Source organism: Myotis nattereri (genome assembly GCF_964212035.1).
Source record: "Myotis nattereri genome assembly, chromosome: 16".
In the NCBI taxonomy this organism is placed as follows: domain Eukaryota; kingdom Metazoa; phylum Chordata; class Mammalia; order Chiroptera; family Vespertilionidae; genus Myotis; species Myotis nattereri.
In genome coordinates, this window is record NC_138091.1 from 34650893 (window position 1) to 34677289 (window position 26397).

At 35.5% G+C, this 26397-nt stretch overlaps 1 protein-coding gene across 4 annotated transcripts in view; it reads left to right on the top strand.

The window, feature by feature from the left end:
* BCAS3 (BCAS3 microtubule associated cell migration factor) overlaps positions 1–26397 on the top strand; it is a 472069-nt gene that overhangs the window by 99107 nt on the left and 346565 nt on the right. For all 4 annotated transcript variants that reach the window (XM_081108786.1, XM_081108785.1, XM_081108787.1 and 1 more), the window contains exons 10-13: positions 3211–3287; positions 5318–5401; positions 11604–11774; positions 17253–17346. In XM_081108786.1, coding sequence (XP_080964912.1) covers positions 3211–3287; positions 5318–5401; positions 11604–11774; positions 17253–17346 — 426 coding nt within the window. The remainder of the gene's footprint in view (positions 1–3210; positions 3288–5317; positions 5402–11603; positions 11775–17252; positions 17347–26397) is intronic.

The window sequence follows — 26397 nt, forward strand, 5'->3', positions numbered from 1 at the left end:
GTACAGACTTGATGGTTGCTACAGGGGAGAGGGGTTGGGAGATTGGGTGAAAAAGGTGAAGTGATTGAAAAGTACAGATTGGTAGTTACAGAATAGTCATGGGGATGTAAAGTGCAGTATAGGAAATAAAAGTCAATAATATTGTGATAACTATCTATGATGCCAGTTGGGTACTGAAAATATCAGGGGTACACTTTGTGAAGTATATGATTGTCTAACTAATATGCTGCACACGTAAAACCAATACAGAATCATATTAAATGCAAACTGTAGTTGAAAAATAAAAAGCAGTTTTGTGAGACAGTGGAATATTATTTTGTGTAGTTGACAGATGAGGGTGATAGCCTCAAGACACTTTATTGGCACAGCCAGGAGGGGAGATGAGAGCCTCGAGGATGACAGACATCACATACTTGACTAAATTTTGTGTGTCTTGGTTAGTAGAGTTCATTGGTGTTTCTATGCATACATGGTGTCCACTGCCAGGAATATGTGATTTCTTTTTTTTTAAAATCTTTATTGTTCAGATTATTACAGTTGTTCCTCTTTTTTCCCCCCATAACTCCCCTCCACCCAGGCCCACCCTACCCTCCTCCCTCACTCCCCACCCACTGTCCTCATCCATAGGTGCATGATTTTTGTCCAGTCTCTTCCCGCATCCCCTTCATTCCTTTCCCCCCCAAGAATAGTCCACTCCCTTTCTATGCCCCTGATTCTATTATAATCACCAGTTATTCTGTTCATCAGATTATTCACTTGATTTTCAGATTCACTTCTTGATAGATGTGTATTTGTTGTTCATAATTTGTATCTTTACCTTTTTCTTCTTCTTCCTCTTCTTAAAGGATACCTTTCAGCATTTCTTATAATACTGGTTTGGTGGTGATGAACTCCTTTGGCTTTTTCTTATCTGTGAAGCTCTTTATCTGACCTTCAATTCTGAATGATAGCTTTGCGGGATAAAGTAATCTTGGTTGTAGGTTCTTGGTATTCATCACTTTGAATATTTCTTGCCACTCCCTTCTGGCCTGCAAAGTTTCTGTTGAGAAATCAGCTGACAGTCGTATGGGTACTCCCTTGTAGGTAACTGAGTTTCTTTCTCTTGCTGCTTTTAAGATTCTCTCTTTGTCTTTTGCTCGTGGCATTTTAATTATGATGTGTCTTGGTGTGGCCCTCTTTGGATTCCTTTTGTTTGGGGTTCTCTGCACTTCCTGGACTTTTAAGTCTATTTCTTTCACCAGGTAGGGGAAGTTTTCTGTCATTATTTCTTCAAATAGGTTTTCAATATCTTGCTCTCTTCTTCTGGCACCCCTATAATTCGGATGTTGGTACGCTTGAAGCTGTCCCAGAGGCTCCTTACACTATCTTCGTATTTTTGGATTCTTTTTTCTTTTTGCCTTTCCGGTTGGGTGTTTTTTGCTTCATATTTCAAATCGTTGACTTGATTCTTGCTATCCTCTGGTCTGCTGTTGGGAGTCTGTATAATATCCTTTATTTCAGTCAGTGTATGCTTAATTTCTAGTTGGTTCTTTATCACAACCTCGATGTTCTCATTAGATTTCTTGTAGGTCTCATTAAGTTTATCGGCAGTTTCTAGAAAATTATTGAAAAACCTTAAAAGTGTGGTTTTGAACTCTATATCCAGTAGTTTGCTTTCCTCCATTTCTGTCATTTGTGTCCTTTTTCTTTGTCTCTGCATTTTTTATGCTTCCCTGTGTTGATAAAGTAACCACTTTCTGTGCTAAGTGTCCTCTAGGGTCCAGTGGTTCAGCCTCCCCAATTACCTGAGGAGGACACTCTTGCTGCACCCCCTTGTGGTCTTTGTGCACAGTCTTGTTGTAGTTAAGCCTTGGTTGTTGTAGGTATCACTTGGAGGAATTGACCTCCAGGCCAATTGTCTGTGAGAATCAGCTGTGTCTGCAGTGGGAGAACTTCTGTGCTGGGGACACCCCTCTAGGGCAAGACTTGCTTCAGTGGGGCTTTGGTGCTCACTGAGTCTGCCCTCTGACCTCTGGGTACACTGACTCCTGGATCTCTAGGGAGGTGCTAATCTAGCCTCTGCCTTAGGCTATCCAGCAAAAGCTTCCCTGCAGAGCTTGGGTGGGGCGGGTCCCACGGGATCAACAGGGCGGGGCTAGCAGTTATGGCTGCTCTCAGAGGCTCCACTTCTCAGTGTCTTGGCAATTGCTGCAAGCCCCTCCAAGAGAAAGCTGCCCTCGAGTTCCGAACGATGCCACACAGTCCCGACCGATGCCACACAGTCCTGCTTCTCCCATATGAGTCTGGGTTCCCAGAGACTCGCCCGGAACTGGAGCTCAGAGCCTGAGACTCCCTCCCGATTGAAAACGACAACCGCGCCCTCAGCCGCCAGCCCGCTCCGTGTGCGCCTCTGTACCTTAGTATTTTATTTCCGCATTGCGCCTCCTCTGAGTCTCGGTATGCTTTTCTCTTTCCTTCTAGTTGTAGAATTTCCACTCAGCCAGCCTTCCTGTGGTTCTGGATGATGTCTGTTCCATCTTTTAGTTGTATTTTTGAAGTGGTTGTTCGAGGCAGCAAACTCCGGTGTTTACCTATGCCGTCATCTTGGTTTCTCGTGATTTATTCTTGTTGAAAGGAGAGAACCACAAAATAATCCTTTCTGTTATTTTTTATTGGCTGGACTCGATTATGTAAATAGTTCCCTGACATCTTTCTAATGAGGCACCCTTTGTGGATTTCTTCTCTTTGGCCTCATACTTAAGTGGTTGTCTCCCCCCACCCCCTCAATTGTGCATTGTATCTTCTTTTCCTTTTAGGTGTTTGTATTCTTTATCTTTTGCCCTTAAATTCCTGAACCAACTGTATCCTTCCTCTGGCCTCTTCAAACATTGTTGCTTGACTTATGAAGTTGTAGACTTACAAACTTTAAATGATTTGCCTCAGCTTCTCTCTCTTGTTCTAGGAATAACTGTATAAAATGCTCAATATTTGCGAAAAGTGATTACCAGATTTGTTTCTTATTGGAATAAAGTAAAAAAATCAAAGGGGAATTGTAGAGGAAAAAATAAAAAACCTCATTTAGCTATTAGAATCATGATTAGTATTATGGTAATTTTATGTGAAACTTGAAAAAAAACCTTTGTTTGTTATGTTTTAATGGCATCAAAATATGGTACATCAACAGAAAATTTATTAAGAAATTTCTAAATATTGCCATTTGAAATTTTCCAGGCTGCTATCCTTGTCCAGGGCCCAACATGAATCCTATTGCTCTTGGGAGCCGCTGGCTGGCTTATGCAGAAAACAAGGTAAGGCAGGACTCTTGGATTATTGATAATGGACCACTCGCTCCCAAATTTTCCAAAGCGATTACCAACCAATGATGACTATTTAACTTACTAGTTTGCTTTCTTTGATTTGGTTTTGGTTTTAGTTGGACACCAACAATTGTCCTCTCTCTCTCCTTCCATTTAAGGCAGGAGGCAGCAGAGGGATAATTTTCTTAATTCTTTTGAATGTTTGTGAACGAATGAATGAATGAGTGAGGCAGTGGGTGAATGAGTGAGATAGATTCTTTTTATTTACTAAACCACATTTGCTGTTGATCACCTGTCATTTGGACAATTCCTCACCATTGACCTTGAACTCTATCTACTTAAGCAATCATTCAGTGTGGCAGTGTGGCAGTGTGATATCTCACATCAGACCTTCAAAACTATTTCATTATAAATATATACTAGTTACTGACCCAGTGCATGGATTCGTGCACATTGAAAGGAAATTAATTAGAAGGTGGCCGGTGGGGCGGGACTGGGGGAGATGGGCCTGACATGTCCTGGAGCCAACCTTCCCGGTCCCTCCCCGGCATCTGTGGAGTGAGCAGAGTCCCTCCGGCAGGTGGGGTCCCTCAGCCTGGCCTGCAGGGTCACGCTGAAACCGGCACTCCGACATCCCCCAAGGGGTCCCAGAGTGTGAGAGTTGCTGTCCTACAGGGTTTGGAACGCAAACACAAGTATGCAGTAAACCAGATTCGGGGCCACATTACCCTAGCAACAACATAACCGATGGCCGAAGGTGGAATCTTGTGGCTCAGCGAGGAATTGGGCTCCCTTCTCTCTGGTTCTGGGGTGTGTCACCCGAGAACCGAGAACCGAGAACCGCTGCTGCCAAGTCACTGCAGCTCGGCAGCTTCTGCATTGAGTGTCTGCCCCCTGGTGGTCAATGCGTGTCATACCTACCGGCCAGTAGCATGGTTACAGGGTCAGATGGTTCGACAATCACTTAGTCTTTTATATATACAGATATTGTTATTGCTTTGAGGGATTGTTTTTTCATACAATGTTAGTGAAGAAGGAGAATTGATTTTAGATTAAAAGAATAAAAGGTTTACATATTAATCTTTATGAAATGACCTGGTTTTAAATTATATAAAACATTTTTGTTTCTTTATGTTTAGAGAGGTAGGTTCTTTTTGAATTCTGTTGGCTTGTAATAATTCGTATCACAACATGGAGCTGTTCTAGCACTCTGTTATTGTTATTTCATTACAAATGTAAATGTAAGAATTTGGCTAATGATACTGTATACATATATATGTTTCTCTCTCTCCCCTCGCCCCCCCCCACCAAATTTAGGAAATGTAGGAGCAATGGAGAATTTAATACCAGTTATTGCTCAGCACATGACAGAATCATGTTTGTCAAACTAGTGATTTACTCTGAAAATTGGCAGGTCAATATATTTACATCAGACATCAATAGGGGCATGTCTTTTTCATTCTAATGGTGAAACTAGTAAGCCCTCTGAAGTGGATAGCTACTATATGTGTCATAGTTGATTTATGCGTAATTTGTGCCACTTTTCCACTGATACAGTTGAAAATGAAAATATGGCACAATCTTTTGTCTATTTTTTTTAGGTTTCCTTTTACAATCTTTATGTAGGAATTAAGAGGACAAAACCCCTAATTTGCTAGCATGTTAAATATTTAATGTTAGTAAGTCATGTCTAAGTCCTTTGATTATGTTTTTAAATTTTATTTGTGGAAAGGCTGCCAGAGCCCAAATTCTACCATTTTAGAGTTTATGAATTCTTAAAAACTATTCATCTTGTAATTAAAAATTGCATTTGAGCATGAAACGGCCTAAATGGCACCAGTAGATTATAAAAGGGCTAAAAGTGTCTGAGCAGGGCTTTTGGCTGTTTGTATGAAATACACTTGTACAAACATTTCCACCCACCACCATCATTATGCATGGTAAATAAGCTCTGTCCTAATAGCCTGTAGAGTTAAACAGTTGAATAGAAATGACTTTCTGACTTCTCTCTCTTTTTCCAGTTGATTCGATGTCATCAGTCCCGTGGTGGAGCCTGTGGGGACAACAATCAGTCTTATACTGCCACAGTCATTAGTGCTGCTAAAGTGAGTATCCAGTAGTCTTTGGGAGTTGTGATTATTTGGAGTAATTATCAAGTTTCTCCCCTGAATTGGATTGAGATGGTCTCTTCCCCTTTTCATCCACAAATGTAATAACCTTAAGAAGTAAGTCAGACTTATTTCATGTCTCATGAGAATTGGTGGCTCAATGATTAGGTATTTAATTTCTTAAAGTTCATAAGTAATACTTTATTTTATATTGTAATGATTATAGGGTTTATAGTTACCCAATTTTAAATATTTAAGTCTGTTAGCTAGAGTAAAGTCTGTTATGTAATTAATTCCACTTTGGAAAGAAGCTGTACACGTCCTAAGCAGTGACTTCTGGATTCTTTATGTGTGATTAGCATTATTCTACCTAAACTGACATCCCTTTGCGTCCTTTAACATTTATGAATTTTTAGTTTGCCTAAAAAAGTAGTATTCTTTAAGAAAACCTGAGTTAGATCCCTGGCACATTCTAAGGTTCCTTTTAGTCATAGGCTGCCCCTTGCATGTTTGTCACATGACTTCTTTCTGTGTTTGTGCTTGGGTTAATTTTGACGATGGCTCGTAAACTTTATGCTGATTATAAGGTATTTTTATAATCACTATCCTTTTGAATTCTGAAGTATACAACAAAACAATTCTAATAATAGGGGTGACATAGCGAATCTAAATGACAGCATGTAATAAAAAGCACTACTATTCAGAAGAGAACAACAGTTTAAAGCAAACCACAGGGAGGCAATCAAAGGTCACACTGTTTTCGTGTGAAACATACAAAAATACTTCAAGACTGATCACAAATGCTTACAATGAAGTGTTTTAGCATGTTTTTATGCTTACAGCACTCTGTATTTTAGATGTCAAAATCTTTATTAAAAAAATTGCTTACTTCTCTCCATTGGCTGTGCCAGAATTATGATGGTTCTTTCAAGGAAGGGAAATCTCAGACAGAGTAATTAGGTAGCATCAGTGTTACTGAGTTAGTTTACAAGAGGTCCATTTCTCAAATATTCAGTTCTTTTTAGACTGACCTGTCATACACTTGCCTCAGGATAGCTCATTGTATTATTATGTAGAATAATTTTCAGTTATGTGATGTAGGACAGTTTTTCAGCTCTTCTTTGCTATAATTATGTTTTTGTGTGCCTTCATAAAAGGAAAGTGACCTGCTTTATTCAGTAACTGGTAAGCTGTTTAAGCTGTTTAACTGTAGCTAAAGGTGGACATGCTGGGATGAGACTAGACTAAATATGCTTTGAAAAGAACAAGCTCGAACTTCCTACTTGTTATTCTCCAATATTGCAAACTGTGAGAAATACACTCAGATCTTCCACATTTAACTGTAAAAATTACATTGATCACACCCTCCAGTCAATTCCCAATAGACCCTCGGTCACCAATGAAAGTGATGTTAATTGACATTCATTGTCAGCTCTGGCAATGTATAAAATTCTTCCAGTAGCACTTGAATAAAGTGGTAATGTTTAATTTTTGTTAATTGCATTTGCCTGTTTTTAATGCTTATTTGTACTCTTGTTTGTAAATTTATAAAACAAAGGAAAAATATAACTATGAACATAAGTCACATTTCTTTTAAAATATTTTTAATTAAATAATTAAAAAACTTACAGTTTGCATTCCATGTGAATTTGCATTAGTTTTGGGTGCATATTGGTGCATATACTTTACAATGTAATCCCACTGCTATATCAGTACCCAACTGGCATCATACACAGTATAATATTAATATTAGAGGGAAAAGGGGAATGGTTATTTTAATACATGCACAAAAACATATATGAAATATTTTAGTGGATAGTGATAATTTCTGATCCTCTAGAATTCAATTTTTTTCAAATTACCAAGTTGTTTAAACACCCTTATTTTTAAATATGTTTCTGATAACTCCAATATTTGGTTTTGTTTTCAGTGTATTTTTGTTTTTTTCAGCTGGTCCTTACTTATAATGTCTTGACTCATGGTTTGCCAGATCTTATTTCAAAAATCTTTAGAAACAATTTTAAATTTGATATGGTATCAGAGTTCTGCAACACGGTCAGTCTTGGATAATTTTAATCCAATTTTAGGGATTGAAATTAAATGTTCTAAATAATGTTTACCTGAAATAGCTCTGACAACCTCATTATTACTGGTTCTCTCTTCTGTCTATTCTGTATCCCTCAGGTTCCCAACCAAGGCATGGAGGGAAGGTCACCCAATTGACCCCTTGAACATAGTTCTCCAAGTCTATCGAAAAAACCACTCAGTCTCTTAGCAGCCCTCCCTAGAATCACCAAATGCATCTAGGCCTAAAATATTTCCTGGTTCTCTTGGATTTTGACCTAAGAACTCTTCACATTCTTGTTAAATACTCCATATGTTCAAGCAGAGTTGAACCGCCCCCCTCTCCCGCCCCACCCCAATTTTTTCTACTTGTTTTCTTTGGGAGGATTAATCTGATTTACCTAGACTATCATTTAAAATAGAAAATAAAAATTTCTTATTTCTTACCAGTTTTTTTTCATTTCTATGTAATATAATATTTTTTGAGATGTAACATGGAAATAATTTAAAAGGCCATGTAGTACATGCTCTTTAAGAAGAAGATGTTAATCTTAAATTCACAACCATTTCATTATGTCACTTTCTCAGAAAGATTAATATTTCTCTCTCTCTGACAGTTTCTGATGTGGATTTATAGAGGTTACACAACCATAGAGGGATTAATTTTTAAATTTTTACTCTTTTTTCACTGTGCAATTATAAATGTAAATATATTAGTTGAATATGTACTTGGATCTCCTATGCAGCAATACTCTTTTTTTTCTTTTGTTTTGTTTTCTTTTCTTTCTTTCTTTTTATTTTTTCAATTTCTGGGTTCTCAAATAGCACTTAAAATTAAAGTTTATACGTTTAGATTTTTCCCTTTGATTTTGAAAATAATTTGTCTTTCCTTAATAATATAATAGTGATGAATTCTCTGTGGTGGTGATAAAGGAAAAACTTAATTTTGAAATTGTTCAAATTGGATTATTTTGATAAATTTATAAAATCTTGTTCCACATTTTCTAGTTACTCTATAACTGTCCTAGTTGAGTTTTCCTTTTAATGTGTTTTAACCCCAGTATGGTAAATTGATTTAATAAAAATGCCTCTATTTTCTCGTTATCTGATAACTTCTTAATGACAACTAACAGGTTTTGTGAGAGCAGTACCATTAGCACTAATGGACAGGGAGGACAACTGATATGGCATGAGAAAGGTTAAAGATGCCTAGTGACCCTTTGGCAAATCTGTCTGCAACAGAACGGAATGAGTACTATGCTGACTCGAATTTTTGGTCATAGTGGATTATCTCACATTCATTATAAACTTACGTTCAGTTTTTTTGCAGATAGTTCTGTGATTACTCTTAAAATTATTCATATATATATATAATGAACTTTTGAGTTTAGATACCCCAGATTGTGAAGACACTACCTAAATTAACATATCCATTTGGCCTAGTTAGATTTATTGTTTTAATTCCTATTTTTTTTTCTTAGCCTTTGTTGTATTTGAGAAAATCATCAGGTATGCACATACCCTTTCTACTAAAAATCTAGTGAAAAGGCTAATTACACAGTGAGGTGATTTAGGTATCTAAATGTGATATATGAAAATTATTAAATAATATTATATATTGCTTTTGGACACTACTGCTCATCGATGTGACATGGAAACAAATTTCTTCTAGAAGCAAAGGTCTTTACTAATGTAGAAAACGTCTAGCACCCCTCTCTCACTTCCTGCATTAGACCTTATTTGGAAGTTAGTAAGCTATGATAGATAATACTATCTTGTCATTTACTATACAAAGTGCAGATTTGATGACTGTTAAATTTTAATAACATGACCCCACTGGTAGTCATTATTTATTTTTTTATGAGAAATACTATAACTCTTTCATGTAATATGAGCCCTTGCCTAAGAAATATACTACCCTGCTTCCCTGGTCCCCCCATTCTTGAGTTTTTTCCTAATTCTTTTATGTGAACTTTCCCGTTTATCTTGTGGTTGGCTTTGGTACATTATTTCCCACTTTCTGTGTGCTCTAGTTATTTTAGTTTGTTCCTATTCATTGGTATAAGAGCATGAAATAATAAGCTCAAGGGCAAATGGGGAGGATATGCAAGCTAAGACTTTAAACCTGAAAGGCATTTCTTTGATAAAGGGGTAGCTCCGTTTAAGTGGGAGCATCTCCATTAGCATTAATGGAGTCAGTACATCAGCTGAAGCATCTCAGAGGTTAATAAGGCTTCCTGGCTAGCTTCTACATCAATACACCGTGGCGCCTGATTTTGTTGGTCCTTCAGAGGCTTTCTTAACAATCTAACAGACTCTTTGTAAGTCATTTCTTGTGAATTATTGAAACAAATGTTTGGCAGCTAATTGAGGAAAGCTACTGTGTTTTATAATCACTGCAGTTTGAGTTTTTAGCACTAAACAAAACAGTTAAAATTGATTTGTGGCTTTTTTCTGGTTTCAGTCAGCTGTAAGTTATATCTTTTTGCTTGAATTTAGCAAATGGCTTTGGTGGTCATTTATTTAAGTATTTATTAAAATATAGTGTTATTGTCTTCCTCCCTCACCCCTCCCTAGTATATGTGTGTGTTCTGAATTCATGAAGTGTGAGATCACAAGTAGTAACAGGAATAGATTATAAGGAAATACTGGAGAGTGGTTAAATTCAAGCTTAGGAGATAGATAGCCCTAGTTTTAAGTTCTGGCTTTGTCATTTGCTAGGTGTTGTGCTTAACTTCTGAAGCCTCTGTTTTCTCTTAAACTGAGGTGTTTGAGGAAATCTATAGAGATCACTTATGTTTAGAGCAGCGGTTCTCAACCCGTGGGTCGCGACTCCTTTGGGGTCCAACGAACTATATTAAAGGGTCGCGGCATTAGGAAGGTTGAGAACCACTGGTTTAGACCCTTAACCAATCCCAAGTTCATAGTAAAGGTTCCATAGAACATAGCTACAATAAAATAATGCATAAAGTATTAATGTTAATCCTATGGTGTTTTAATGGAAAATTTCTTTGGAAAATACATTTCCTTTTTGAAACTTAATCTAGTTGTGGTTTAAATCACATTTATTTTCCCATAATTATTTTTAAAAGAGAAAGTCACCTTATTAAAAATTAATTTGAAGTATTTTAATAAAAACTTTTCTCACAATGTGAGAACTGGAAAAATATTTCTGATTGTGTGTCTTATACATAATTTTTGATATATCCATGTAATCTAGATTACTTATTTAGTCTCTAATGACTAGGTGTTTTTCCAATGTTTATCAAATACATAATTTTCTTTATGCTCTAGCTTTCTTCCTTTTAGACAGTGCCCCCAAACATTACCTTAACCATATTGCTTGGTAATGCATATGAGACTAATTAGATGAGAGTCCCATAAAATAAAAAAATAATCACACACATTATTTTTGTCTATTTGCTTTGAATGAAGTGGAACTAAAATGTAATTATAAAGCATCTTAAGTTATTTTTAATTAAAATTGTATTTTAGAAGCATTATATTGAATTGTTTTCTGTTATCAGAGAGAAAAGAATCTTCTTTGCTAATTTTATATGATATTTCATTCATCTAGTAATTAGTATGTTGGATGGAGACTGTATTTTTCACATGCCAGATCCTGATGTATAATCTTATATAACAGCATATTATAGATTATCTTTGGAAGCATGATCTTTTTTCACATAAGGATTCTACCAGATCATCCCAGTCATTTCCATGCTAAAAAATAGTTTTAAAATTAGATTTGTAATATCTGAAAAAGTCGAGAATCATCCTACTTCTTATTGTGTCACATGTTTTAAGTTATATACATAAAGAAGGAGGGGAACATAATTTTTATAAAATATAATTGTATTCTTATGTGAAACAAAGCTTTTTAGTTATTTACCTATGGCTTTATTCTCACCATGATTACTTTGGGGCTGTACTGATACCATTCATTCAAACTGATACTGAGTTTACAGTCACATGAAAAGTCAGACTGAATTTCTGTGAAGTTCACTGCTACATATAGGCTCCTAAGAGAAGAAAGAATTTAATGGGTAGGAGAATTAACAGATGCAAATAACTTCATATCAGAATTAAAATTCTGATATGAAGTTATTTATAAATTTTACCTTTCATCTTATAGACTTTGAAAACTGGCCTGACAATAGTTGGGAAAGTGGTGACTCAGCTGACAGGCACGCTGCCTTCAGGTGTGACAGAAGATGATGTTGCCATCCATAGTAATTCGAGGCGGAGTCCTTTGGTCCCAGGCATCATCACCGTAATAGACACGGAAACAGTTGGAGAGGGCCAGGTAAGAACTTGTGATGCATGTAATATCCATTTTCTGCAGGGGGCTGGCTGACTGAGAATATTCTTTGGGATCAGGATTAGCCAAAATGTACTTGGCCTTGTAGGTTGTTAATTTGCATTTCTAGAAATCAAGGTTATTTTAGGTTAGATTCTTCCCACTCCCCCCCAAAGAATGATGAATAATATGTAAGAACCTGTTATTTCAAATTTTATAAATGCATCAAACCTGAAGGTAAAATTGAGGTTTCATGAGATTCTCTTGTTATCTCTTCATCGGATATGTGTTTCACAGGCAGATATTTGCTCATAGATCAAAAGGATCTTACATATTTCAGGGAATTTAAAAAAAGGTTGCCTCTGATGGTTACAGGTGAATAATATCAAATTTTATTATAGATATTTCCTTAAATATGAAGAATAAATGAAATCCCAAAGTATATGTTAGAATACATACATGATAATAGCTATTTGTAAAACCCTATATCTTTAGATAAAATAGATTTTTAAAATCTAAGTTCAGAAACAGGAGAAATGACTTAAACATGGAAAAATGCCTTATGCTGGCATTTAATCTAGTTGATAAGAAACCCATTGGGTTTAGTTTTTTTTCCTCATGTACTTATAAATATCTCTTCTTTTGTATCATAGTTTTAGATTTTAAATACATTTCTGAAAGGAAGTAATGTTAAAATTCATTTAATTTGTGATCATTACTATAAAATATAATCTAATACCAATTACTAAAATGAGATAATAGAGCAACATTTGTGAAAAATTGTATTTGTCAGCTACTCATGTACTAATTTCTATAGTAAGATCAATTGTCATTTAAAAAAAAAGTGGAGCCTATTGCAATTAAAAGAAAAAACTCTTTGAGATTTTTGAATTTATTATATTTTAATTGAAATCAGAATAATAATAATTTTCCACCTTGCCTATCTTAACTTTGTTGTTAAACAACTATGTTAATAGACTTATATTCTTGTTTTAAGACTCTTTTCAATGAAGAGATAGCAAAGTTTTCAGTTGACTGTAATGACATTTAAAAAAAAGTTGTTTTAGTTAGGTTAGCTCAAGTTGATGGACACATACAGATGTTCTCTTTTTAAATTGGAATTAAATATATGAATCCTTTAATGTTTTCTTTCTTTTGTTCTTTGATTCTTAATTAATTCACCTCCAAGGCCACCCACAGTTACTAAGAGTAGCAACGACCCTTCTCAGAATTGTCTAGTGTGGAGAGTGCAATGTACGTCTGTTAAACATCTAGCTTTTGTTGACAGACAGATTTGTGCTCATTTAAAAGTAGGAAATGTTATGTCTTATTATCTATAATGAAATAGAGATGTAACTCATTACTTTATTATATGTAAGTGTAGGAATATGTTAAAAGAAAAATTAAGCTAATTTCATAAAATGCATAACAATTGGCCATGTGTTTTCAAATGTTTGTCACCGTACCTCCTCTCCCCTGCCTTCTCCCATTCTTCAGTAACTTTTTATAATTTTAAAATGGAATTCTCAGGTTTGGAATATAGAAATGAACTGTAGACTGTGGAGTTGCAAAAGTTACTTTTCCTGTGATACATTCATTGTTAACACTTGAAACAACTAAAGCTGTTTACTAGGAAATAAGACTCATAGAAATGTTAGCTTTTAGGTTAGTGTCATTCAACTTGAAATGATCTATTTTCTATTATTTGTTCGGAGCATAATCTTATTTTCACTCCTACTTATAAAATATTCTAAAATTTTAACTTGACTTAGACATTTTAAGACAGGAAATATATTGATGTTCAATAAATGGTAAGTTGCAATGTGCATTTTAAAATAATTATAAATATTTTTTAAAGCAACAAGATTTTCTCAGTAATACTGTCCTCGCTTCTTTTATTTATTTTTATTTTTTTTTTACAGAGAGGAAGGGCTAGGGATAGAGAGTTAGAAACATCGATCAGACAGAAACATCGATCAGCTGCCTCCTGCACACTCCCTACTAGGGTTGTGCCCCCAACCAAGGTACATGCCCTGGACCGGAATCGAACCTGGGACCCTTGAGTCCACAGGCTGACAATCTATCCACTGAGCCAAACTGGTTAGGGCCACTTTTGCTGTTTAAGTCCATTGAGCCTTTAATAAATAAAGATATTTCATGTTTACATTGGTGGTGTATAAAATTTTATTCACCATCTTTCTGATACTAAATTGATTAGTTTGATTTTATGGTGATGGGATCATTGTCTAGTAATTGCATTAATGAAGAAAAGATTTAATTGACTTCATGTACATTTTTATCTGTGTTACTTTCATTTTTATTTAAAAGCATTTCTTGCCTAAGAGAAGTTAAGCTGTATAATTTGCCTTTATACATACATATATATAATTGAAATTAGCAATGTGGCAAAGTCTTTAATAAAAGAAAATACTCCAGAATGATGACATAAACTTGAGCTATCATGCCTTGAGTACATGTGTTATTCATAATAATTTAATGGTTCCTTAGGCGTTTTGTGTATCATTTTGTTCAGATGATAAAGGCTTATTCACTTTGTATCAGTTAAAATTCTTTGCTTTGTTTTAATATAGTCAAATGCTTTACTACATATTTTTAGGGCTTCAGCCTGTTTAGTTAAGTGGTGAGTAAAAATTAAATGTCTTAGGACAATTGTATTGGGATATCTCTGGTTTTATTGATCTGATGCTTTAGTCAAGGTGCTAATGCAATATAGAGAATCCTTCCAAAAGTATCTGGTTATTATATATTGTGAAGCTCTTAAAGAGAAGATTCAAAGAATCCTATGTAGTGGTATGAGGCTTTGCAGTTCACCGAGATTAATGTGCCTTTTGCTTGATGACTTTTGTATTAGAACCATCAACTAGAGCACGCAACACTAATTGTGTTAGAAGGAGAGGTATAGGGTTATAACATACATAAAAAGAAAGGGAGTCTTGTACGATTGAATTAAAATAGAAAAATGTGCAAAAACCAAATATCACAGAAAAAAATATATACAAATGGTATAAAATCTATGCCCATAACTTCACTTGTTAAAGGAAAAGGCGTGTTGAAACTACAGTGAGATACTATCACCTACCAGAAAGAGAGAAATTCAAAAGCTTTCAGATTGCATTTTAATTTTGAAATAATTGTAAGCTCATAGTAAGTTGCACGTATATCCATGAGCTCTCACCTAGGTTCTTCCAGGTGTAGTACAATATCAAAACCAGGAAATTGACAATGGCACATTACTGTTACTAAGCCATGGACCTTATTCACCTCTCACCGTTAGTTTTACCTTCATTTGTATTTGTATATGGGCATATATAGCTCTATGAAATTGTATCCCATGTGTAGATGAATATAATTAACATAATCCACCACAATTAAAATATTGGACGATTTAACACACACTTTTTTTTGTATTCAAGTCCATCCTTCAATCAACCTCTATTCCTTTCTCCTGAAAAACACTAGTCTGTTCTCTACTAGAATGTTATACAAGAAATCATAGTATGCAACAGTGTAATATTAACGTACTTTTTTGTTTTTTATTTAGTTATTTTAAAAAATATATTTTATTGATTTTTTGCAGAGAGGAAGGGACAGGGATAGAGAGAAACATCAGTGAGAGAGAAACATCGATTCAGCTGCCTCCTGCACACTCCCCACTGGGGATGTGCCCGCAACTAAGGTACATGCCCTTGACTGGAATCAAACCTGGGACCATTCAGTCCACAGGCTGACGCTCTATTCCAGTGATGGCAAACCTATGAACTCATTTTTTTGGTTGATTTTTCTTTGTTAAATGGCATTTAAATATCTTACCTAATAATAGACAAACATAATAGATAAAATTAACCATCCCTCTGCTATGCTCACCAGCCAATCTGGAGAGTATGCAAATTAACCCAACAAAGATGGTGGTTAATTTGCATACATAGGGGGAAGTGGCGGAGCGAAGACTGAAGGCTCTGGCCAGAGCGAAGGCCTCGGTCCCGGGTGCTGGAGGAAAACCTGTGCCAGCAGCCAGGGGAAGGGAAGGCCTATTGCATGAATCTCTTCGTGCAACGGGCCTCTAGTATAAAATAAATATCAAAAATATAAGTCTTTGTTTTACTATGGTTGCAAATATCAAAAAATTTCTATATGTGACACGGCACCAGAGTTAAGTTAGGGTTTTTCAAAATGCTGACACACCGAGCTCAAAAGGTTCGCCATCACTGCGCTATTCACTGATCCAAACCCATTAGGGCTAACTTACTTTTTTATTAGTCCAATTAAGGGTTTGTCAATTTTGTTGATCTTTAAAAAAACGAACTCTTAGAAATAAACTTAAACCAAGGAGGTGAAAGACTTGTATACTGAAAACTATAAAACGTTGTTAAGAGAATTTCAAGATTATTCAAGTAAGTGGAAAAACATCTCACAGGTGTGGATATTAAAATTTAATGTTGTTAAAATATCCATACCACCCAAAGTGATATACATACTAAATGCAGTTCTATCAAAATCCCATCCTGAAATTCTTATGAGATCTTAAGATACCCAGGAAAGCAAAAACAATCTAGAAAAAAGAATTGGAGTCGTCACATTTCCTTACTTAAAATCATACTACACAGCAATATGTGGCATAAGGATGGATATGTAGACCAATGACATAGAAGAGCACAGAAATACACCCATACATATAAGTGCAAAAGATTTTCAACAAGGGTGCCCAAACCACACAAAAGGTAAAGAAGAGTCTCTTCAATAAATGACGCTGGGGAAACTGGATGGCCAACTACAAAAGAAAGAATGCGGGCCCTTACCTTACACCATATACAAAAATGAACTTAAATCCATCGTAGACCTTACCAGGAGACCTAAAACTATTAAACTCCTGAAGAAAATTAAAGGGAATAAATTTGAGATTTAAAACTTTCTGCTTTAATATACTTCTGATTTTATGGCTTGGTAATGCTTTCAAAGAGGTGATGTGCCTATCTAAAAAACTAGGAGTTAAAAGACCAGTACTTTTCTACTTAAAATAAAAATTTTAGGGGTGATTCCTCTGACATATAGCTGTGTGTGTTTAACCTATTATATTGTTTTTCCTTGTTTTATTCCAATCTGGGCAAGAATTTTTCAGCAGGCCATAACACAAATGTTTCTGTCATTGGATAAAGTTCTGCATAGCTGATGTTATTTGCTGTTGTTGTTTTTTTATGAACCTACACTTCAAGAAATGATTGTCTCTGTCACCTATAGTCAAGTTAACCAACTGTTTAGCGTTTATATGATTGATCTGCTGGGGTTGTATTATATCTTTTCCTCATTCGTGAAGTGGTATTTTCACTTTTTAGTGGCAAGAATAATCTTACAGTATAATGGAAGCATGTTATTTGGTCATGGACATTGTGGTGTAACTGTATATCTTCAGACTCAGTAATTGGTGATTAAAGGTTAACTTCCATTTGCCTCTTTATTTTTGTAAAGGTGCTTTTGAGTGAGGATTCTGACAGTGATGGTATCGTGGCCCACTTCCCGGCTCATGAAAAACCAGTGTGCTGTATGGCTTTTAACACAAGTGGTATGTTTGTTTCTCCCCATTTATATCATGGGCTTTCCAATTTGATCTTTTTGGAAATGGAATATCTAAAACACAAATCTCGTTTTTCTTCTATGTGCCAGTGTGTATAGGAAAAGTAAATAGTTTCAGTAACTGGTTATTGAATGAATGAATTTATAATAAAATTTAGATACCCTGTAAACATTAGCTTTATTCACAATAACATGGTGAAAGCAGCAGTCGGTAAACAGTGTTGTTGAGTTGCATTAATTTCTGAATTACAATTAAGCTAAGAACTTCAGTATTTCAATCAACATATTAATGTATGCGAATGGAATTTTCTTTGTAACTTAGTTTCTTTTTTTTTTAATATATTTTATTGATTTTTTTACAGAGAAGAAGGGAGAGGGATAGAGAGCTAGAAACATCGATGAGAGAGAAACATCGATCAGCTGCCTCCTGCACACTCCCCACTGGGGATGTGCCCGCAACCAAGGTACATGCCCTTGACCGGAATTGAACCTGGGACCCTTCAGTCCGCAGGCTGACGCTCTATCCACTGAGCCAAACCGGTTAGGGCTAAAGTTTCTTTTTAATGTCACATTTTATAAACTAGTTTACTTATATTTTTTCTCCTTTTCTTGTGGTGTTTTTGTTTTTCTGGTTCTTCTTAAAGCATTTGGTAAAGAGAGATGTTAAAGCAATGTGGAATGCCCTATTATCTTTTGTCAATCTCCCCCCCCCCCCCTCAACTTTTTATTATAAAAAGTTTCAAACATAAAAACAGATATAAAGGTTAATATAATAATGACCCACATACCATTACCTTGATTAAACAAGTGTTCACATTTTAATGTATATATTATATATATGTATGTGTATTTTGCTGAACCACTTGAATGTAAGTTTCATATATTATAACATTTCACCCATTACAAATGAACTATGCATTTCCTAAGAATAAAGACCCCTTTCTATATATAAAAAAATTATATATTAGTTCAGAAAACTAACATACTATATTATCTAATATCCAAACCAAATTTAAAATTCCCCTGGCCGGGTAGCTCAGTTGGTTGGAGTGTCATCCCATTCACCAAAAGGTTGAGGTTCCCCTAGTCGGGGAACATTTGGGAGACAACCAGTGCATGTTTCTCTCTCTGTCTCTCTGTCTCCCTCTCTTTTCCTTTTTTTCTCTCTCTTCCCCTCTCCCTTTCCCACTCTAAAAACAATAAACATATCATTGGGTGAGGATTAAAAAAACAACAAAATCCCAATGGTTTCAAAAGTGAATTCTCCAGCTACTTCAAACTAAGTTCTAATTAAAGTTCACTTCTTACATTTTGTCATGTCTCTTTAGGTCCTTTTAATCCAACTAATAACGTCCACCTTTTCTTTTTTACAGTGCCCAGACCAGTTACCTGATGCAAATTCTGTACTTGTCATATTTTTTTTTCATTTTAGTAATGTTTTCCTTATTTCCTAAAGAGACTTTTAAATGACATTCAAGCTAAAGATTTTTTTTTAACATCTTAAGTTTTACTGTCTACAACATTTCATCCCAACAAGAGACATATACTATCAGGTTGTCTTGCAATTTATGATACTGTGTTTGATTACATGGAGAAGTTAGTGACCCATTGAATGCCTGCATATTTGGAGAGAGGTTTCTCTTGTGGAGATTAGCAAGTAATCTGCAGAGTGTTATTTTGGCCTCATTGCTGAAACAACTTTTTACTTAATAGTTTTGTTACATTGAAGGCTATAATGGTGGTTTTCCTAATTGTATTGTGTTTTCTGCATTGATTATCTGCTATCCTATCAAAAAATTTTTTCGTTCATCAACCAGTAATGAACCACAGTTATCCTGTATGTAAAAGGCAGAGATTAAATACTTAATTCTTTATCTTTATTTACCAATTTTCATTGTTAGGAATTGGTTTAATACTTCCAGTGGCGGAATTCTACTCCAATGGAATTAATTTTAAAAATACTTTGTTCATAAATAAAATTGTTTTTTTGCTTTCAGAACTGAAATAGTTTTCATAAATTTACAGTCCTTTTAGATCTTATTTCTTTGGTTGATGTGTCTGAAGAGACTGCTATTTTATTTTATTCTGTAGAAATGATCCTATTAGTTAAACTTGATGGAAAGATCCATCTTTCCTTTCTTCTCAAATAAAGAATGATGGTAAGCGGATAATATAGAGTACTTTGAATAATCTTTCTTCTAATATCTTAATTAAGTCATTTTTGATAGAGAGGAAGATTTTTATAGTGATTGTTGATCAGTAGGGTTGATTTAATTAATGAAGACAATGATTTATTAAAGTGCTCTGAATGTTGTGGGAATTAAGTTAAATTTGAAGAAAGAGTCTGGAAGTTCTGTTCCTTATAGCACTCCACTTGGAGTAACCAGTATGACTCATTTTGATAGGCCATCTGTTATGTCAGATCTCCTTTGTATTAATGTATATTTTACATTACCCTAGTCAGAATGCTTCAGACACTGGAAGCTGAATTTTTTCCTGTCTATAACTTTCTTTTATAGTAAGAACATATTATATAACATAAAGAATGTAGTTATCCCTATCATTGTCTAGCAATTAACTCTAGAAAACTATTGTTTCTTTCCAATGGTTTCCTAACTCTGATCTGCATTTGCCTTTGAATTCTGTTTGAACTCCCCAATTTGTGTTTTTATGATAAGATTTATCTTTAAATATTTGTTAGCCTAGTTAGCCTGAGTTCCAGTTTACATTTGGATTCACTCTTGGTTTATAATCTGTGGGTTTTGACAAATATATAATGACATGTATCCATCAGTATAATACTACACCGTATAGTTTCACTTCCCTAAAAGTCCCCTTTGCTCTGCCTGTTCATTCCTCCCCCCTTTGTTTGAACCCCGACAACCACTGATTTTTTCCACTGTTTCCATACTTCCGGTTTTTGCAGAATGCCATATATTGGAGTCTTACAGTAGGTAGCCATTTCAGATTGGCTTCTTTTACTTACTAATATGCACTTCCTTCATCTCTTTGTATGCCTCAATTGCACATTTCTTTTTATGTTACTCTCTAAATATTTTTTATGGTTCAAAATTATGGTAAAGCCTATATTTTAATCTATGAATAAAAATCATATATTTTAAGTGTTTTACTTTGTCTTTTAAAAAATATTAGTCTTTGAAAGAGGTTTCTAGGCTTTACCATATTGTTAAGTTCCTGGCACTAAAAATGTTTGAGTCCATTATCAAAAAGAGTAACCCTTGGCATGATTTTCACCCAACGCATTAGAAACTAACTCTTTCTTTTAACTAGAGACTCCATTCACATTGCCTGGCTCAGTCATGGTGATTCAGAGAGAGTCAACACCCATGGAGTCTGCTGGTGTGATAGGGACTTAAGGAAGGAGAATGCTTTGTGGAGTTAGGAGAGCCTGCTAGGAGATGAGATGACTATTAACTTGGTCTTTGATTATTGGGCAACATTCTTCAAGGGGAATTCAGTTCTAAACTGGAACCGAAAAGATAATTAGCTAGGAAATAATGATTCAGTGCCTGGCATATAAAGAAATATTAGTTGAGTGAAAGAGGCAAGAAAAATATTGCACGTTCAACATAAATTGTGAAGCAGAATCTATACCAAGGACTGATCAATTCTTATGTGGTAGAGATATTTCAATGCGTCATTTCTGCAACGTTTTATAAATGCTTTGTACCTGTTTAAATATTTGAATTAAATGGAGGGTTCATAACTCAGCAACCACTCACAAAATTGGTCTGCAAAATATAGATGCTGGTAGGCAGAGATTTCATACATTTGCTTACAATTTATCTTGGTTATTTACTGTTCAGCTCTTAGTATTTTTACTATTCAGAATATGACTGATATTGCTTTAGTATGGCACAAGTGCGTATATAAAATATTTAATTCTCAATGATTTGAAAGCCTTGTTTTTTTTTGTGTGTGTGTGCGTTTTTTTTTTAAAAGCTGCCTACCAGAGAATGGCTATGGCTGCCAACTATTATCTAGCTCCTAACATTAGGTGACATTTTATTTGTCAAGTTTCCGTGTCATGTTTCTTGTTTTAGCCAACCCTCCCAGATTAAGATAGAAATACATACATATGAACTATTTGAGTCGAGAAGCTGCATTGCCATTTGTAAATGCATGGATACCTTAGTACAGTGGTTGGCAAACTCATTAGTCAACAGAGCCAAATATCAACAGTACAATGATTGAAATTTCTTTTGATAGCCAAATTTTTTAAACTTAAACCATATAGGTAGGTACATTGTCATTAACTTAATTAGGGTACTCCTAAGGCTTAGGAAGAGCCACACTCAAGGGGCCAAAGAGCCGCATGTGGCTCGTGAGGCGTAGTTTGCCGACCACGGCCTGAGTAGATGTTATTTATTCCATTTAATTATGATGAATTTTCTATCAACCTTTGTGTAATTATTTCTCTGTAAATTTACTTATGTTATAAAATGAGGCAGTTTTTTGTTCTCTGGCTGAATTATTTTTATTAGCTTCTGAACATATATTAATTGGTATTTTGTACACATAAGTACTGTATGAAGTGGTCCTTCACCCAGTACTTATGATTTTTTATTTAAATTGGCCTTTTTCAAAATATAACTTGTAGACCCTCCAATAACATTCTCCAGTTTTTCTTTACATGTATCCATACATATTTTTAATTTTTTTCATACTTCTAAATTTATACCCATAAGTTTTAACTCTTTTGCCCTTGTAATAGTCTATTTGGTTAACGGTTTTTTCATAGGGACTGTAGTGTGGGCAATAATAACCCTAGTGTTTATAAGTTTAGGGAAGTTCATTAAAACAACAAACATATTGATTTTTTAAAAACCTAATCTTTCTCTAATCTTTACCTGTGTTATACTAGGAATATAAATAAATTTATTAGTTTCTTTTTTAGAGAAGCGTATTTTTAGATGACAGAGCTCTTAAAATGTCCTGGACATCAAAATTCAAGAACAAACCAGACCTGTTGCCCACATTAAAAGCAATGTAATATGTACATGATGAAATAACTCTAAAAGTGAATTAAGGGGAAAAAGTAGGTGGTGTGAGTCAGTGGCATGAGGTTCAGTCTTGTATGGGACCTACTCAGAAAAGAAATTAAGGGATGCCATTAAATAGAGATGTGAGCAGCTGCATTCAGTTTGTTTTTCAATTTCTCCTTCCCATTCTTGTTTACTAGCTATGACTCTGAGACCTGAATTAAAACATATTTTAATGGCAACATTTATGATTTTGTTAGAAGTGCCAGAGAGGCCTCCATGCTTAGATCTGGGCAGCTTCAATATGGGTGGTGTAAGTTTGTTGCTTTCAATTATTTAGATATACAATGAATACCATTTCTAGGGAACTTTTAAAATAAAATTAATACACTTTTTTTAAAGCAGTTTTAGGTTCCAGCAAACAAATGGAAAGTACAGAAAAGTCTCTCTCACACACACATAACCTCCTATACGACCAACATGCCACACCACAGTGGTAGTTTTGTTATAATCATGAATCAATATTGATACATCATTATCAGTCAAAGTCTTTAGTTTATGTTAGGTTTCACTGTTGGTGGTTTTACATTCTGTGGGTTTTGACATATTAATATTGATATGTATCCACCTTTGCAGATATAGAATTATTTTACTACCCTAAATTATTTTTTAATTCAAATTTGGGACTTCTTAGTCACTGTTTATTTTCTTTTCTTATTTTTTTCTTCCTTTTTTTTCAGTCATTTTTTAAAACATTCTTTCTGCTTCTTGTTTTCCTCTTCTTTCCTTTGGAACTCCATGATTCATAGATTCATCTCCTTGATGGTATCCCACAGGTCTCAGAGGCTCTGTTAATTTTTCTTCATTCTTTTCAAAATACTATCCTTCCTTTCTTGAATTCCTTTTGTACTTTTCTCAATAAAGTACACACTTTTGTGGGTTATTTTTGGGTTCTCTGATGAAGATGACCTCTTTAAGCTATTTTCTGTCTGGGAATATCTGTATTTTTGCCCATAGTTTTGATAAGTATTTCAACTAGAGATGATGTTTTAGTTGGGACCCCTCCCCCCCCCCCCAGCAACTGTCAGTTGTCTTTCTGTGTTCACAGATTTTGGCATTATTAATTTAATCCTCTTGATTGCTTGCATACAGAATTGCACTTTTTGGGGGGCAGAATTCTAATCTGTGGTGTCAGCTTAAATGGAGCCTTTGGAAATTTTTCTAAAGTTCGGTACCTTCTTACCCTCACCTTTTGTGGATTGCTCTCTTTCCGGTTGTATTGTCTGAGGTGAAAGCAGCTGCTCCTATTTCGGTGTTTTTATACTGAACTTTTAAATAGATTTTTTAAGTGCTTTGACTTTTGTTGTTTATCAGTTTGTTTTTGTCATAGGGCAAGAACAACAGCTTCATTTGATTTTACAAATTCAGTCCAAAAGTCTCTACACTGGTCATTCAAGTGTGTCAAATGTTCTCTAGGACACTGGTTTACACCACAACCTTTGTACATGTATTAGCTTGGGCTGCCATAACAAAACACTGTAGACTTGATGGCTTAAACAACAGAAATTTATTTTCGGACAGTTCAAGATCAAGGTTCCGGATGATTTGGTTTCTAGCAAATGGCCACCACCTGGCTCTGAGCTTGCATAGCCTTTCCTTGGTGCAATGGCGCAGGGAGAAAGAAAGAAAGGTGGCTCTTTTCCTGTAAGATGCTACGGCTATCAGGTCAGAGCCTCTCCATTGTGACCTGATATATACACACTTAATTATTTCCTAGGAGCCCTCATCTCCATATATTGCCACACTGGGTTTTTAGAGTTCAATATGTGAATTTTGGAGCTACACAAACATTCAATCCATAACAGTACTTTTGAGAATCATTGTTACTCTTCGTTTTTAAAACATCTTATTTGATCACAGCCCAATTCTAGGTTATTCTGTTTACCTGTGATTGTTGCATCATACTTAATTCCACATGTTTAATTCCACTTTAAGGTATTCAGTTATTTTGTAAGATATTAAATGTTAATGATACTTCTATTTTTCAACAACTTCCTTATTTCTCTGAGTGTATTGTCTGAAAGTCTGGCACAGTGACTGATGGCTTCAACCAGGTCTACATTTTCCCTCCAACATTTATCCATAGTAGATATTTTTCAGCTCCTTAAACATGTTACATCATTTTCCCTCTGCCTAGAATCCTTTTTGACCTGGCTAACTCTTACTTACCTCTTGAGTCCCATTTTTAAATATTATTTTAGGAAGACTTACCTGACCCTACATAAAAGGTCATTCTCCCCCCGTCCCTGCTGCCCCACCTCACCTTGCCACTTAATTGAGCAAGTTACTTTATCTGCTTGGATCACTCTCAGTATTTTAAATTCCTCATCAATAAAATGAAGGCCAATATACTGAGACCTCAATAAATATTAACTGTCTTCATTATTTTTAATTCTCTCATCCTAGTTTTTTATTTATTTACTAGACGCCCAATGCACAAAAATTGTGCAAGAGTAGGCCATCCTGCCCCTAGCTGCCGGCACCAGTTTCCCTCCAGCATCCGGGACCTGGGCTTCCCTCTGGCCCCAGCTTTGTCTGGAAGGACGTCTGGTCTAATTAGCATATTACCCTTTTATTATTATAGATACCCCTCAAGAGTATCCTTTTGAAATGTTTTCTGCTAGAGATAAGCTTTTATTTTGTCCCTGAGGTTTTTTTACCCTGTCAATTTTCACGTAGTTGATATTGAGGAATTATATCTCTCTCTATAAAACCCTAATATGGTAATTGTCCCTCTGATCATTCAACCATTCAACTAGTCACTATGATGTGCACTGACCATCAGGGGCCAGTAGGTTAGCTTGCTTCTGGGGTCCGGCTGATTGGAACTGGGGTAGATGGACCAGACACGCCCTGGACACCTACTGTGGTCCCTCCCTGGCTCCGATCATGCAGTGCTGGGGTCCCTTGGCCTGGCCTGGGCCCTCTCACAGTCCGGGACCCCCTGGGGGATGTTGGAGAGCTGGTTTCAGCCCGATCCCCGCAGGGCAGGCCGAGGGACCCCACAGTGCATGAATCCGTGCACTGGGCCTCTAATATTGAATAATTACATTAATTGTTTCTTTCTTTATTGTTGTAATTATGGAGATACTATGGCAGGGCAGAGATAAGGCATGAAATCAATGTAATTAGTCATTTGTTGAGTAAAACCAATTTATATCTAATTGTGGTTCCAGTAAGAATTGTCTCTCTTCCTAAATTGTGGGAGTGATCTATCTTGTAGAAGCTATATTATATTTATGTAACTGAATTCACTAGATTGGCATATTATTAATTATGTTGCCTCTGACATCAGATTAATTAATTTTATTAACTAAATTAGATATTAGAATCACATGAAAGACATTCTCAACACTGCAGTAAGCCTGACATTTCTGAAACAGATCTGCTGTCTTTAATTTGGTAAATAATTGATCTGCTGTCCAAAGGCGTTATTTCTGCCAGATGAGTAGCTGAGAGCTGTGAATTGCAACAAATCTACATTTTAAATAATTACCCTTTCTTGGCAGGGAAGTTGTTTTTCCATCCATTAATAAGACAAAAATGAATGTTGGTTGTCTAGTCAAATAGATTAAACAAGGACCCCTTTGGGTGCGTGACTGTATCTTTAAGAGACTTTACATTTTTCTGGTTACGTAAATGCTGTATATTGAAAGGTGATGGCGGTCCTGGATTGATCATTAGGAAAGTTTAAGTTTTCTTTAATGCACATAGTTCCCCCCCTGCCCCCCCCCCATTGATCACAGCAGGTGGTCAGGTGGTCTTGATTTTTGTGAATATCTGTAATGCCTCGCAGATTAACAGAGTTATGTGGCTTTAGATTTTCCCTCTAACAGTTCTGGTGTATCACTGCCAGTCACACTATATCACTCAGACTGCAAAGGCAGCTTGAAGAGCTTATTGCTTTTTCTTCCCCCCCCACCCCCACCCCCCCGCAAGAAGTGGGTGTTTCTTTAGGTCTGTAGTTACTCTCTTGT